Below are 14,808 nucleotides of genomic sequence, written 5' to 3'. Positions count from 1 at the left end.
TCAAAAATGATGAAAAAGGGCGCGCTATAGTATGCCGTACGATATGGGCTATAGCCCACGGTCCAAAATGATGAGAAACGAGGCTAACTTTTTTTTTTCAAAATTTCAAAAAACATGGGCTATAACCTATCGTTTTTGTCATTTTTTCATTTTTGTCAAATCATCAAAAATGATGAAAAACGGCGCGCTATAGTATGCCGTACGATATAGGCTATAGCCCATGGTCCAAAATGATGAGAAACGAGGATAACTTTTTTTTTCAAAATTTCAAAAAACATGGGCTATAACCCATCGTTTTTGTCATTTCGTCATTTTTTTCAAATCCTCAAAAATGATGAAAAACGGCGCGCTATAGTATGCCGTACGATATGGGCTATAGCCCATGGTCCAAAATGATGAGAAACGAGGATAATGTTTTTTTCAAAATTTAAAAAAACATGGGCTATAACCCATCGTTTTTGTCATTTCGTCATTTTTTTCAAATCTTCAAAAATGATGAAAAACTGCGAGCTATAGTATGCCGTACGATATGGGCTATAGCCCACGGTCCAAAATGATGAGAAACGAGGCTAACTTTTTTTTTCAAAATTTCAAAAAACATGGGCTATAACCCATCGTTTTTGTCATTTCGTCATTTTTTTCAAATCCTCAAAAATTATGAAAAACTGCGCGCTATAGTATGCCGTACGATATGGGCTATAGCCCACGGTCCAAAATGTTGAGAAACGAGGCTAACTTTTTTTTTTTAAATTTCAAAAAACATGGGCTATAACCCATCGTTTTTGTCATTTTTTCATTTTTGTCAAATCATCAAAAATGATGAAAAACGGCGCGCTATAGTATGCCGTACGATATAGGCTATAGCCCATGGTCCAAAATGATGAGAAACGAGGATAACTTTTTTTTTCAAAATTTCAAAAAACATGGGCTATAACCCATCGTTTTTGTCATTTCGTCATTTTTTTCAAATCCTCAAAAATGTAGAAAAACGGCGCGCTATAGTATGCCGTACGATATGGGCTATAGCCCATGGTCCAAAATGATGAGAAACGAGGCTAACTTTTTTTTTCAAAATTTCAAAAAACATGGGCTATAACCCATCGTTTTTGTCATTTCGTCATTTTTTTCAAATCTTCAAAAATGATGAAAAACTGCGCGCTATAGTATGCCGTACGATATGGGCTATAGCCCACGGTCCAAAATGATGAGAAACGAGGCTAACTATTTTTTTCAAAATTTCAAAAAACATGGGCTATAACCCATCGTTTTTGTCATTTTTTCATTTTTGTCAAATCATCAAAAATGATGAAAAAGGGCGCGTTATAGTATGCCGTACGATATGGGCTATAGCCCACGGTCCAAAATGATGAGAAACGAGGCTAACTTTTTTTTTCAAAATTTCAAAAAACATGGGCCATCGTTTTTGTTTGGGTTATAGCCCATGTTTTTTGAAATTTTGAAAAAAAAAGTTATCCTCGTTTCTCATCATTTTGGACCGTGGGCTATAGCCCATATCGTACGGCATACTATAGCGCGCCCTTTTTCATCATTTTTGAGGATTTGAAAAAAATGACAAAATGACAAAAACGATGAGTTATAGCCCACGTTTTTTGAAATTTTGAAAAAAAAAGTTATCCTCGTTTCTCATCATTTTGGACCATGGGCTATAGCCTATATCGTACGGCATACTATAGCGCGCCGTTTTTCATAATTTTTGAGGATTTGACAAAAATGAAAAAATGACAAAAACGATGGGTTATAGCCCATGTTTTTTGAAATTTTGAAAAAAATAGTTAGCCTCGTTTCTCATCATTTTGGACCGTGGGCTATAGCCTATATCGTACGGCATACTATAGCGCGCAGTTTTTCATCATTTTTGAGGATTTGAAAAAAATGACGAAATGACAAAAACGATGGGTTATAGCCCATGTTTTTTGAAATTTTGAAAAAAAAAGTTAGCCTCGTTTCTCATCATTTTGGACCGTGGGCTATAGCCCATATCGTACGGCATACTATAGCGCGCAGTTTTTCATCATTTTTGAAGATTTGAAAAAAATGACGAAATGACAAAAACGATGGGTTATAGCCCATGTTTTTTGAAATTTTGGAAAAAAAAGTTATCCTCGTTTCTCATCATTTTGGACCATGGGCTATAGCCTATATCGTACGGCATACTATAGCGCGCCGTTTTTCATCATTTTTGATGATCTGACAAAAATGAAAAAATGACAAAAACGATGGGTTCAAATCTTCAAAAATGATGAAAAACTGCGCGCTATAGTATGCCGTACGATATGGGCTATAGCCCACGGTCCAAAATGATGAGAAACGAGGCTAACTATTTTTTTCAAAATTTCAAAAAACATGGGCTATAACCCATCGTTTTTGTCATTTTTTCATTTTTGTCAAATCATCAAAAATGATGAAAAAGGGCGCGCTATAGTATGCCGTACGATATGGGCTATAGCCCACGGTCCAAAATGATGAGAAACGAGGCTAACTTTTTTTTTTCAAAATTTCAAAAAACATGGGCTATAACCTATCGTTTTTGTCATTTTTTCATTTTTGTCAAATCATCAAAAATGATGAAAAACGGCGCGCTATAGTATGCCGTACGATATAGGCTATAGCCCATGGTCCAAAATGATGAGAAACGAGGATAACTTTTTTTTTCAAAATTTCAAAAAACATGGGCTATAACCCATCGTTTTTGTCATTTCGTCATTTTTTTCAAATCCTCAAAAATGATGAAAAACGGCGCGCTATAGTATGCCGTACGATATGGGCTATAGCCCATGGTCCAAAATGATGAGAAACGAGGATAATGTTTTTTTCAAAATTTAAAAAAACATGGGCTATAACCCATCGTTTTTGTCATTTCGTCATTTTTTTCAAATCTTCAAAAATGATGAAAAACTGCGAGCTATAGTATGCCGTACGATATGGGCTATAGCCCACGGTCCAAAATGATGAGAAACGAGGCTAACTTTTTTTTTCAAAATTTCAAAAAACATGGGCTATAACCCATCGTTTTTGTCATTTCGTCATTTTTTTCAAATCCTCAAAAATTATGAAAAACTGCGCGCTATAGTATGCCGTACGATATGGGCTATAGCCCACGGTCCAAAATGTTGAGAAACGAGGCTAACTTTTTTTTTCAAAATTTCAAAAAACATGGGCTATAACCCATCGTTTTTGTCATTTTTTCATTTTTGTCAAATCATCAAAAATGATGAAAAACGGCGCGCTATAGTATGCCGTACGATATAGGCTATAGCCCATGGTCCAAAATGATGAGAAACGAGGATAACTTTTTTTTTCAAAATTTCAAAAAACATGGGCTATAACCCATCGTTTTTGTCATTTCGTCATTTTTTTCAAATCCTCAAAAATGTAGAAAAACGGCGCGCTATAGTATGCCGTACGATATGGGCTATAGCCCATGGTCCAAAATGATGAGAAACGAGGCTAACTTTTTTTTTCAAAATTTCAAAAAACATGGGCTATAACCCATCGTTTTTGTCATTTCGTCATTTTTTTCAAATCTTCAAAAATAATGAAAAACTGCGCGCTATAGTATGCCGTACGATATGGGCTATAGCCCACGGTCCAAAATGATGAGAAACGAGGCTAACTATTTTTTTCAAAATTTCAAAAAACATGGGCTATAACCCATCGTTTTTGTCATTTTTTCATTTTTGTCAAATCATCAAAAATGATGAAAAAGGGCGCGCTATAGTATGCCGTACGATATGGGCTATAGCCCACGGTCCAAAATGATGAGAAACGAGGCTAACTTTTTTTTTCAAAATTTCAAAAAACATGGGCTATAACCCATCGTTTTTGTCATTTCGTCATTTTTTTCAAATCCTCAAAAATTATGAAAAACTGCGCGCTATAGTATGCCGTACGATATGGGCTATAGCCCACGGTCCAAAATGTTGAGAAACGAGGCTAACTTTTTTTTTTTAAATTTCAAAAAACATGGGCTATAACCCATCGTTTTTGTCATTTTTTCATTTTTGTCAAATCATCAAAAATGATGAAAAACGGCGCGCTATAGTATGCCGTACGATATAGGCTATAGCCCATGGTCCAAAATGATGAGAAACGAGGATAACTTTTTTTTTCAAAATTTCAAAAAACATGGGCTATAACCCATCGTTTTTGTCATTTCGTCATTTTTTTCAAATCCTCAAAAATGTAGAAAAACGGCGCGCTATAGTATGCCGTACGATATGGGCTATAGCCCATGGTCCAAAATGATGAGAAACGAGGCTAACTTTTTTTTTCAAAATTTCAAAAAACATGGGCTATAACCCATCGTTTTTGTCATTTCGTCATTTTTTTCAAATCTTCAAAAATGATGAAAAACTGCGCGCTATAGTATGCCGTACGATATGGGCTATAGCCCACGGTCCAAAATGATGAGAAACGAGGCTAACTATTTTTTTCAAAATTTCAAAAAACATGGGCTATAACCCATCGTTTTTGTCATTTTTTCATTTTTGTCAAATCATCAAAAATGATGAAAAAGGGCGCGTTATAGTATGCCGTACGATATGGGCTATAGCCCACGGTCCAAAATGATGAGAAACGAGGCTAACTTTTTTTTTCAAAATTTCAAAAAACATGGGCTATAACCCATCGTTTTTGTTTGGGTTATAGCCCATGTTTTTTGAAATTTTGAAAAAAAAAGTTATCCTCGTTTCTCATCATTTTGGACCGTGGGCTATAGCCCATATCGTACGGCATACTATAGCGCGCCCTTTTTCATCATTTTTGAGGATTTGAAAAAAATGACAAAATGACAAAAACGATGAGTTATAGCCCACGTTTTTTGAAATTTTGAAAAAAAAAGTTATCCTCGTTTCTCATCATTTTGGACCATGGGCTATAGCCTATATCGTACGGCATACTATAGCGCGCCGTTTTTCATCATTTTTGATGATTTGACAAAAATGAAAAAATGACAAAAACGATGGGTTATAGCCCATGTTTTTTGAAATTTTGAAAAAAATAGTTAGCCTCGTTTCTCATCATTTTGGACCGTGGGCTATAGCCTATATCGTACGGCATACTATAGCGCGCAGTTTTTCATCATTTTTGAGGATTTGAAAAAAATGACGAAATGACAAAAACGATGGGTTATAGCCCATGTTTTTTGAAATTTTGAAAAAAAAAGTTAGCCTCGTTTCTCATCATTTTGGACCGTGGGCTATAGCCCATATCGTACGGCATACTATAGCGCGCAGTTTTTCATCATTTTTGAAGATTTGAAAAAAATGACGAAATGACAAAAACGATGGGTTATAGCCCATGTTTTTTGAAATTTTGGAAAAAAAAGTTATCCTCGTTTCTCATCATTTTGGACCATGGGCTATAGCCTATATCGTACGGCATACTATAGCGCGCCGTTTTTCATCATTTTTGATGATCTGACAAAAATGAAAAAATGACAAAAACGATGGGTTCAAATCTTCAAAAATGATGAAAAACTGCGCGCTATAGTATGCCGTACGATATGGGCTATAGCCCACGGTCCAAAATGATGAGAAACGAGGCTAACTATTTTTTTCAAAATTTCAAAAAACATGGGCTATAACCCATCGTTTTTGTTTGGGTTATAGCCCATGTTTTTTGAAATTTTGAAAAAAAAAGTTATCCTCGTTTCTCATCATTTTGGACCGTGGGCTATAGCCCATATCGTACGGCATACTATAGCGCGCCCTTTTTCATCATTTTTGAGGATTTGAAAAAAATGACAAAATGACAAAAACGATGAGTTATAGCCCACGTTTTTTGAAATTTTGAAAAAAAAAATTATCCTCGTTTCTCATCATTTTGGACCATGGGCTATAGCCTATATCGTACGGCATACTATAGCGCGCCGTTTTTCATAATTTTTGAGGATTTGACAAAAATGAAAAAATGACAAAAACGATGGGTTATAGCCCATGTTTTTTGAAATTTTGAAAAAAATAGTTAGCCTCGTTTCTCATCATTTTGGACCGTGGGCTATAGCCTATATCGTACGGCATACTATAGCGCGCAGTTTTTCATCATTTTTGAGGATTTGAAAAAAATGACGAAATGACAAAAACGATGGGTTATAGCCCATGTTTTTTGAAATTTTGAAAAAAAAAGTTAGCCTCGTTTCTCATCATTTTGGACCGTGGGCTATAGCCCATATCGTACGGCATACTATAGCGCGCAGTTTTTCATCATTTTTGAAGATTTGAAAAAAATGACGAAATGACAAAAACGATGGGTTATAGCCCATGTTTTTTGAAATTTTGGAAAAAAAAGTTATCCTCGTTTCTCATCATTTTGGACCATGGGCTATAGCCTATATCGTACGGCATACTATAGCGCGCCGTTTTTCATCATTTTTGATGATCTGACAAAAATGAAAAAATGACAAAAACGATGGGTTCAAATCTTCAAAAATGATGAAAAACTGCGCGCTATAGTATGCCGTACGATATGGGCTATAGCCCACGGTCCAAAATGATGAGAAACGAGGCTAACTATTTTTTTCAAAATTTCAAAAAACATGGGCTATAACCCATCGTTTTTGTCATTTTTTCATTTTTGTCAAATCATCAAAAATGATGAAAAAGGGCGCGCTATAGTATGCCGTACGATATGGGCTATAGCCCACGGTCCAAAATGATGAGAAACGAGGCTAACTTTTTTTTTTCAAAATTTCAAAAAACATGGGCTATAACCTATCGTTTTTGTCATTTTTTCATTTTTGTCAAATCATCAAAAATGATGAAAAACGGCGCGCTATAGTATGCCGTACGATATAGGCTATAGCCCATGGTCCAAAATGATGAGAAACGAGGATAACTTTTTTTTTCAAAATTTCAAAAAACATGGGCTATAACCCATCGTTTTTGTCATTTCGTCATTTTTTTCAAATCCTCAAAAATGATGAAAAACGGCGCGCTATAGTATGCCGTACGATATGGGCTATAGCCCATGGTCCAAAATGATGAGAAACGAGGATAATGTTTTTTTCAAAATTTAAAAAAACATGGGCTATAACCCATCGTTTTTGTCATTTCGTCATTTTTTTCAAATCTTCAAAAATGATGAAAAACTGCGAGCTATAGTATGCCGTACGATATGGGCTATAGCCCACGGTCCAAAATGATGAGAAACGAGGCTAACTTTTTTTTTCAAAATTTCAAAAAACATGGGCTATAACCCATCGTTTTTGTCATTTCGTCATTTTTTTCAAATCCTCAAAAATTATGAAAAACTGCGCGCTATAGTATGCCGTACGATATGGGCTATAGCCCACGGTCCAAAATGTTGAGAAACGAGGCTAACTTTTTTTTTCAAAATTTCAAAAAACATGGGCTATAACCCATCGTTTTTGTAATTTTTTCATTTTTGTCAAATCATCAAAAATGATGAAAAACGGCGCGCTATAGTATGCCGTACGATATAGGCTATAGCCCATGGTCCAAAATGATGAGAAACGAGGATAACTTTTTTTTTCAAAATTTCAAAAAACATGGGCTATAACCCATCGTTTTTGTCATTTCGTCATTTTTTTCAAATCCTCAAAAATGTAGAAAAACGGCGCGCTATAGTATGCCGTACGATATGGGCTATAGCCCATGGTCCAAAATGATGAGAAACGAGGCTAACTTTTTTTTTCAAAATTTCAAAAAACATGGGCTATAACCCATCGTTTTTGTCATTTCGTCATTTTTTTCAAATCTTCAAAAATAATGAAAAACTGCGCGCTATAGTATGCCGTACGATATGGGCTATAGCCCACGGTCCAAAATGATGAGAAACGAGGCTAACTATTTTTTTCAAAATTTCAAAAAACATGGGCTATAACCCATCGTTTTTGTCATTTTTTCATTTTTGTCAAATCATCAAAAATGATGAAAAAGGGCGCGCTATAGTATGCCGTACGATATGGGCTATAGCCCACGGTCCAAAATGATGAGAAACGAGGCTAACTTTTTTTTTCAAAATTTCAAAAAACATGGGCTATAACCCATCGTTTTTGTTTGGGTTATAGCCCATGTTTTTTGAAATTTTGAAAAAAAAAGTTATCCTCGTTTCTCATCATTTTGGACCGTGGGCTATAGCCCATATCGTACGGCATACTATAGCGCGCCCTTTTTCATCATTTTTGAGGATTTGAAAAAAATGACAAAATGACAAAAACGATGAGTTATAGCCCACGTTTTTTGAAATTTTGGAAAAAAAAGTTATCCTCGTTTCTCATCATTTTGGACCATGGGCTATAGCCTATATCGTACGGCATACTATAGCGCGCCGTTTTTCATCATTTTTGATGATCTGACAAAAATGAAAAAATGACAAAAACGATGGGTTCAAATCTTCAAAAATGATGAAAAACTGCGCGCTATAGTATGCCGTACGATATGGGCTATAGCCCACGGTCCAAAATGATGAGAAACGAGGCTAACTATTTTTTTCAAAATTTCAAAAAACATGGGCTATAATCCATCGTTTTTGTCATTTTTTCATTTTTGTCAAATCATCAAAAATGATGAAAAACGGCGCGCTATAGTATGCCGTACGATATAGGCTATAGCCCATGGTCCAAAATGATGAGAAACGAGGATAACTTTTTTTTTCAAAATTTCAAAAAACATGGGCTATAACCCATCGTTTTTGTCATTTCGTCATTTTTTTCAAATCCTCAAAAATGATGAAAAACGGCGCGCTATAGTATGCCGTACGATATGGGCTATAGCCCATGGTCCAAAATGATGAGAAACGAGGATAATGTTTTTTTCAAAATTTAAAAAAACATGGGCTATAACCCATCGTTTTTGTCATTTCGTCATTTTTTTCAAATCTTCAAAAATGATGAAAAACTGCGAGCTATAGTATGCCGTACGATATGGGCTATAGCCCACGGTCCAAAATGATGAGAAACGAGGCTAACTTTTTTTTTCAAAATTTCAAAAAACATGGGCTATAACCCATCGTTTTTGTCATTTCGTCATTTTTTTCAAATCCTCAAAAATTATGAAAAACTGCGCGCTATAGTATGCCGTACGATATGGGCTATAGCCCACGGTCCAAAATGTTGAGAAACGAGGCTAACTTTTTTTTTCAAAATTTCAAAAAACATGGGCTATAACCCATCGTTTTTGTCATTTTTTCATTTTTGTCAAATCATCAAAAATGATGAAAAACGGCGCGCTATAGTATGCCGTACGATATAGGCTATAGCCCATGGTCCAAAATGATGAGAAACGAGGATAACTTTTTTTTTCAAAATTTCAAAAAACATGGGCTATAACCCATCGTTTTTGTCATTTCGTCATTTTTTTCAAATCCTCAAAAATGTAGAAAAACGGCGCGCTATAGTATGCCGTACGATATGGGCTATAGCCCATGGTCCAAAATGATGAGAAACGAGGCTAACTTTTTTTTTCAAAATTTCAAAAAACATGGGCTATAACCCATCGTTTTTGTCATTTCGTCATTTTTTTCAAATCTTCAAAAATGATGAAAAACTGCGCGCTATAGTATGCCGTACGATATGGGCTATAGCCCACGGTCCAAAATGATGAGAAACGAGGCTAACTATTTTTTTCAAAATTTCAAAAAACATGGGCTATAACCCATCGTTTTTGTCATTTTTTCATTTTTGTCAAATCATCAAAAATGATGAAAAAGGGCGCGCTATAGTATGCCGTACGATATGGGCTATAGCCCACGGTCCAAAATGATGAGAAACGAGGCTAACTTTTTTTTTCAAAATTTCAAAAAACATGGGCTATAACCCATCGTTTTTGTCATTTCGTCATTTTTTTCAAATATTAAAAAATGATGAAAAACGGCGTGCTATAGTATGCCGTACGATATGGGCTATAGCCCATGGTCCAAAATGATGAGAAACGAGGATAACTCTAATTGTAGTAGTGGTTAAGATGTTTGCTTTCCACGTGGGAGACCAGGGTTCGATTCCCGGCTGTTACACTATCATACAAAAGAAGACCTCAACAGCGCTAAGAAAGATCTGATTAATATGATGCTGTGTTATTTAAACTTTACTAACTGAAGGCTAACGAACAAAAGATCACTTCAAAATTACCAGGAGACTTTGCCTGAGATTGTCTGACTGATGGTGCAGTGGTCTAATCATCAGGGTTTCAGTACAGACATTCCATGTTCAAGGCCTGTTCTCCTACAGCTCAATGCTGCAGTAATTTGAACTTTTCAAGGCTAGAATAAAAAATAGAAACTCAAAAGCACCCGGAGACATCTGCTGAATGCCCAAAGGTGCTGTGGCGTAATGGTGTGGAGCGCTTGGCCCGATGCCTCTGCTACAGTCAGTTAGCCGGTTCAAGTCCATGTCATGACATCAAGGTGCTGGAGGACCATCGGGAGTTCCTCCTACAGCTCAATGCTGCAGTAATTTGAACTTTTCAAGGCTAGAATAAAAAATAAAAACTCAAAAGCACCCGGAGACATCTGCTGAATGCCCAAGGATGCCGTGGCGTAATGGTGTGGAGCGCTTGGCCCGATGCCTCTGCTACAGTCAGTTAGCCGGTTCAAGTCCCATGTCATGACATCAAGGTGCTGGAGGACCATCGGGAGTTCCTCCTACAGCTCAATGCTGCAGTAATTTGAACTTTTCAAGGCTAGAATAAAAAATAAAAACTCAAAAGCACCCGGAGACATCTGCTGAATGCCCAAGGGTGCCGTGGCGTAATGGTGTGGAGCGCTTGGCCTGATGCCTCTGCTACAGTCAGTTAGCCGGTTCAAGTCCCATGTCATGACATCAAGGTGCTGGAGGACCATCGGGAGTTCCTCCTACAGCTCAATGCTGCAGTAATTTGAACTTTTCAAGGCTAGAATAAAAAATAAAAACTCAAAAGCACCCGGAGACATCTGCTGAATGCCCAAGGGTGCCGTGGCGTAATGGTGTGGAGCGCTTGGCCCGATGCCTCTGCTACAGTCAGTTAGCCGGTTCAAGTCCCATGTCATGACATCAAGGTGCTGGAGGACCATCGGGAGACGGTGCTCTCTCCCCCTGTTTCCTGAAAAGTAGCATTTGGGGGTTATGTTTGAAAGAACCCTGTCCACCTAAAGTTTTACAGATAAGAATTAGGTCAAACTTTTAAAAAGAAATAGCAATGCATTTTGGCCCATCATCTGACAGAATAGTCTGTGACTATATGAATTTGACAATGAAAAACTGCAAATTGCGGAAATTGAAAATTGCGGAAATTGCGGAAATTTGCAAATTTGGGAAATTGGAAATTGCGGAAATTGCAAATTGCGGAAATTGAAAATTGCAAATTGCGGAAATTGAAAATTGCGGAAATTGCGGAAATTGTAAATTGCGGAAATTGCAAATTGCGGAAATTGCAAATTTGGGAAATTGGAAATTGCGGAAATTGAGGAAATTGCAAATTGCGGAAATTGCAAATTTGGGAAATTGAGGTGGCCCAAAACTTGGTTGGAAAGTCCCTCTTTTATGTCTGGCTTCCAGGCCAGTTGGAAAATGGCACACTGAGAGGTGGTAAGAGTATGTTAAATTGGACATTTTCATGGTAAAAGATTAGCTGGACAGGGTTCTTTCAGACATAAGCCCCAACCGTTACATCTCAGGAAACAGGGGGAGAGAGCACCGTCTCCCGATGGTCCTCCAGCACCTTGATGTCATGACATGGGACTTGAACCGGCCAACTGACTGTAGCAGAGGCAACGGGCCAAGCGCTCCACACCATTACACCACGGCACCTTTGGGCATTCAGCAGATGTCTCCGGGTGCTTTTGAGTTTTTATTTTTTATTCTAGCCTTGAAAAGTTCAAATTACTGCAGCATTGAGCTGTAGGAGGAACTCCCGATGGTCCTCCAGCACCTTGATGTCATGACATGGGACTTGAACCGGCTAACTGACTGTAGCAGAGGCATCGGGCCAAGCGCTCCACACCATTACGCCACGGCACCCTTGGGCATTCAGCAGATGTCTCCGGGTGCTTTTGAGTTTTTATTTTTTATTCTAGCCTTGAAAAGTTCAAATTACTGCAGCATTGAGCTGTAGGAGGAACTCCCGATGGTCCTCCAGCACCTTGATGTCATGACATGGGACTTGAACCGGCTAACTGACTGTAGCAGAGGCATCGGGCCAAGCTCTCCACACCATTACGCCACGGCACCCTTGGGCATTCAGCAGATGTCTCCGGGTGCTTTTGAGTTTTTATTTTTTATTCTAGCCTTGAAAAGTTCAAATTACTGCAGCATTGAGCTGTAGGAGGAACTCCCGATGGTCCTCCAGCACCTTGATGTCATGACATGGGACTTGAACCGGCCAACTGACTGTAGCAGAGGCAACGGGCCAAGCGCTCCACACCATTACACCACGGCACCCTTGGGCATTCAGCAGATGTCTCCGGGTGCTTTTGAGTTTTTATTTTTTATTCTAGCCTTGAAAAGTTCAAATTACTGCAGCATTGAGCTGTAGGAGGAACTCCCGATGGTCCTCCAGCACCTTGATGTCATGACATGGGACTTGAACCGGCTAACTGACTGTAGCAGAGGCATCGGGCCAAGCGCTCCACACCATTACGCCACGGCACCCTTGGGCATTCAGCAGATGTCTCCGGGTGCTTTTGAGTTTTTATTTATTATTCTAGCCTTGAAAAGTTCAAATTACTGCAGCATTGAGCTGTAGGAGGAACTCCCGATGGTCCTCCAGCACCTTGATGTCATGACATGGTACTTGAACCGGCTAACTGACTGTAGCAGAGGCATCGGGCCAAGCGCTCCACACCATTACGCCACGGCACCCTTGGGCATTCAGCAGATGTCTCCGGGTGCTTTTGAGTTTTTATTTTTTATTCTAGCCTTGAAAAGTTCAAATTACTGCAGCATTGAGCTGTAGGAGGAACTCCCGATGGTCCTCCAGCACCTTGATGTCATGACATGGGACTTGAACCGGCTAACTGACTGTAGCAGAGGCATCGGGCCAAGCGCTCCACACCATTACGCCACAGCACCTTTGGGCATTCAGCAGATGTCTCCGGGTGCTTTTGAGTTTCTATTTTTTATTCTAGCCTTGAAAAGTTCAAATTACTGCAGCATTGAGCTGTAGGAGGAACAGGCCTTGAACATGGAATGTCTGTACTGAAACCCTGATGATTAGACCACTGCACCATCAGTCAGACACTCTCAGGCAAAGTCTCCTGGTAATTTTGAAGTGATCTTTTGTTCGTTAGCCTTCAGTTAGTAAAGTTTAAATAACACAGCATCATATTAATCAGATCTTTCTTAGCGCTGTTGAGGTCTTCTTTTGTATGATAGTGTAACAGCCGGGAATCGAACCCTGGTCTCCCACGTGGAAAGCCAACATCTTAACCACTACTACAATTAGAGTTATCCTCGTTTCTCATCATTTTGGACCATGGGCTATAGCCCATATCGTACGGCATACTATAGCACGCCGTTTTTCATCATTTTTTAATATTTGAAAAAAATGACGAAATGACAAAAACGATGGGTTATAGCCCATGTTTTTTGAAATTTTGAAAAAAAAAGTTAGCCTCGTTTCTCATCATTTTGGACCGTGGGCTATAGCCCATATCGTACGGCATACTATAGCGCGCAGTTTTTCATCATTTTTGAAGATTTGAAAAAAATGACGAAATGACAAAAACGATGGGTTATAGCCCATGTTTTTTGAAATTTTGAAAAAAAAAGTTAGCCTCGTTTCTCATCATTTTGGACCGTGGGCTATAGCCCATAACGTACGGCATACTATAGCGCGCCGTTTTTCATCATTTTTGAAGATTTGAAAAAAATGACGAAATGACCAAAACGATGGGTTATAGCCCATGTTTTTTGAAATTTTGGAAAAAAAAGTTATCCTCGTTTCTCTTCATTTTGGACCATGGGCTATAGCCCATATTGTACGGCATACTATAGCGCGCCGTTTTTCATCATTTTTGAGGATTTGAAAAAAATGAAAAAAAATATCCGCAATTTCCGCAATTACCATTTCCGCAATTTCCGCAATTTCCGCAATTTGACAAAAACTATCGGTTATAGCCCAAATTGCAGAAATTGCGGAAATGGTAATTGCGGAAATTGCGGAAATGGAAATTGCGGATTTTTTTTCCCATTTCTTTCAAATCCTCAAAAATGATGAAAAACGGCGCACTATAGTATGCCGTACGATATGGGCTATAGCCCATGGTCCAAAATGATGAGAAACGAGGATAACTTTTTTTTAAGTGAATGTTTAAATATAATCTCACAATGCATAGCATTGTAGATCAGCTATTTTCACTACTCTTACATATAAAGTAAAAATAAGTCATTCATTTATGAAAATAATGATAATTATAATCAAATATGGAGATAAGGTGTCGTCTGCCCAACAGAAACAATATAGCCTACTATCCAAGCATATTGAGTTTCCATGTGAAGGAAATTTCTTTAAATCAGGGTTGAGGCTTTTATATATACACCGGTACCTGTGCTTGGCATTTGATCAACTAGTTATTCAGTTGATCTCCTTAGCAACTCGAGTAATGATGGGTTAATTGAATATCATTGCTTTTTCAGGAAGGAGGATGTTCTGAAAAACCAACGCTTGAAGAACCTTTTACAATCAGATCAGTCAAATGACGGAAAGGAATCAACAGGAGTGTGATTTTCACTTGTTCGCATGTTTGTGTATAAACTTGTGATTTTCTTCATAATAGAATATTCACCATTAATATAAAAAACAAAAGCTGTGCTGTACGTATATTCTTTAAATACATTTTATTAAAACACAACTT

At 37.9% G+C, this 14,808-nt stretch overlaps 1 protein-coding gene across 4 annotated transcripts in view; it reads left to right on the top strand.

Annotated features, from left to right (window-relative positions):
* LOC308334834 (solute carrier family 22 member 2-like) overlaps positions 1 to 14,741 on the top strand; it is a 32,976-nt gene extending 18,235 nt beyond the window's left edge. For all 4 annotated transcript variants that reach the window (XM_080791704.1, XM_080791705.1, XM_080791702.1 and 1 more), the window contains one exon: positions 14,591 to 14,741. In XM_080791704.1, coding sequence (XP_080647830.1) covers positions 14,591 to 14,678 — 88 coding nt within the window. In that variant the 3' untranslated portion in view covers positions 14,679 to 14,741. The remainder of the gene's footprint in view (positions 1 to 14,590) is intronic.
* The last annotated feature ends 67 nt before the right edge of the window (positions 14,742 to 14,808 follow it).

The sequence above is a fragment of the Protomyctophum bolini genome (genome assembly GCF_963924005.1).
Source record: "Protomyctophum bolini genome assembly, chromosome: 19".
Lineage (NCBI taxonomy): Eukaryota > Metazoa > Chordata > Actinopteri > Myctophiformes > Myctophidae > Protomyctophum > Protomyctophum bolini.
Note: the sequence above shows the minus strand (reverse complement) of the source record. Positions and strands in the feature narration are given on the sequence as shown.